The following is a 565-nucleotide window of genomic DNA, read 5'->3' on the forward strand; positions in this document are numbered from 1 at the left end:
CCTGTCCCCGGTGCCACCAGCAGGTGCCACTGTCACCTCGTAGATCCTGGACACCAACAACCTCCTCCCGGTGCTGTTTGTTCCCTCCAGAGCCACGACCTGGGGAGGTGGGTGAGAAACCAGCGCCGGGATCTTTGAGGTGGGGGAAGGAAGGGGGGGTGTGTGTCTCCTAAAAATCCTTCCCAGCCTCACCTGCCCAGGGAACAGGGAATATTCCTTCAGCTCCGAGAGGTCCAGAGGGATTTGTCCCCCTGAGGAGTGTTCCCTGTCCCCTGCCAGCACCACCGACTTGGCGTTGAGTTTCCCGTTGCCGTCGCAGCCGATCTGACCCAGCACGGTCACGGGCTCCTGGAAGGACCCCAAACCAACCCGTTTTCACCCCAAAAATACCAACAGGTTCCCCAAAAAAACAATAGATCTGGGTGTTGCGGGGTGGGGGGTGTCCCCCTGTGCTGGGAGCAGGGCTGAGGTGAAGCCCTCCAGGTGATGGTGCCTCTTGAGGGTCTCCCCGAGCTCCTCCATCCTGCAGAGCAGCACTGAGGGGGCAGCAGGGACATGAATCACC

At 60.7% G+C, this 565-nt stretch overlaps 1 protein-coding gene across 1 annotated transcript in view; it reads right to left on the minus strand.

The window, feature by feature from the left end:
• Positions 1-36: 36 nt before the first annotated feature.
• POLA2 (polymerase (DNA directed), alpha 2, accessory subunit) overlaps positions 37-565 on the minus strand; it is a gene marked incomplete at both ends in the record, with an annotated part of 1,672 nt that continues 1,143 nt past the window's right edge. Inside the window, 3 exons of the mRNA XM_010005967.1 lie at positions 37-99; positions 193-352; positions 452-536. Of these exons, the coding sequence (XP_010004269.1) occupies positions 37-99; positions 193-352; positions 452-536 (308 nt within the window). The remainder of the gene's footprint in view (positions 100-192; positions 353-451; positions 537-565) is intronic.

Source organism: Chaetura pelagica, unplaced genomic scaffold (assembly GCF_000747805.2).
Source record: "Chaetura pelagica isolate M959 unplaced genomic scaffold, ChaPel_1.0 scaffold2021, whole genome shotgun sequence".
Lineage (NCBI taxonomy): Eukaryota > Metazoa > Chordata > Aves > Apodiformes > Apodidae > Chaetura > Chaetura pelagica.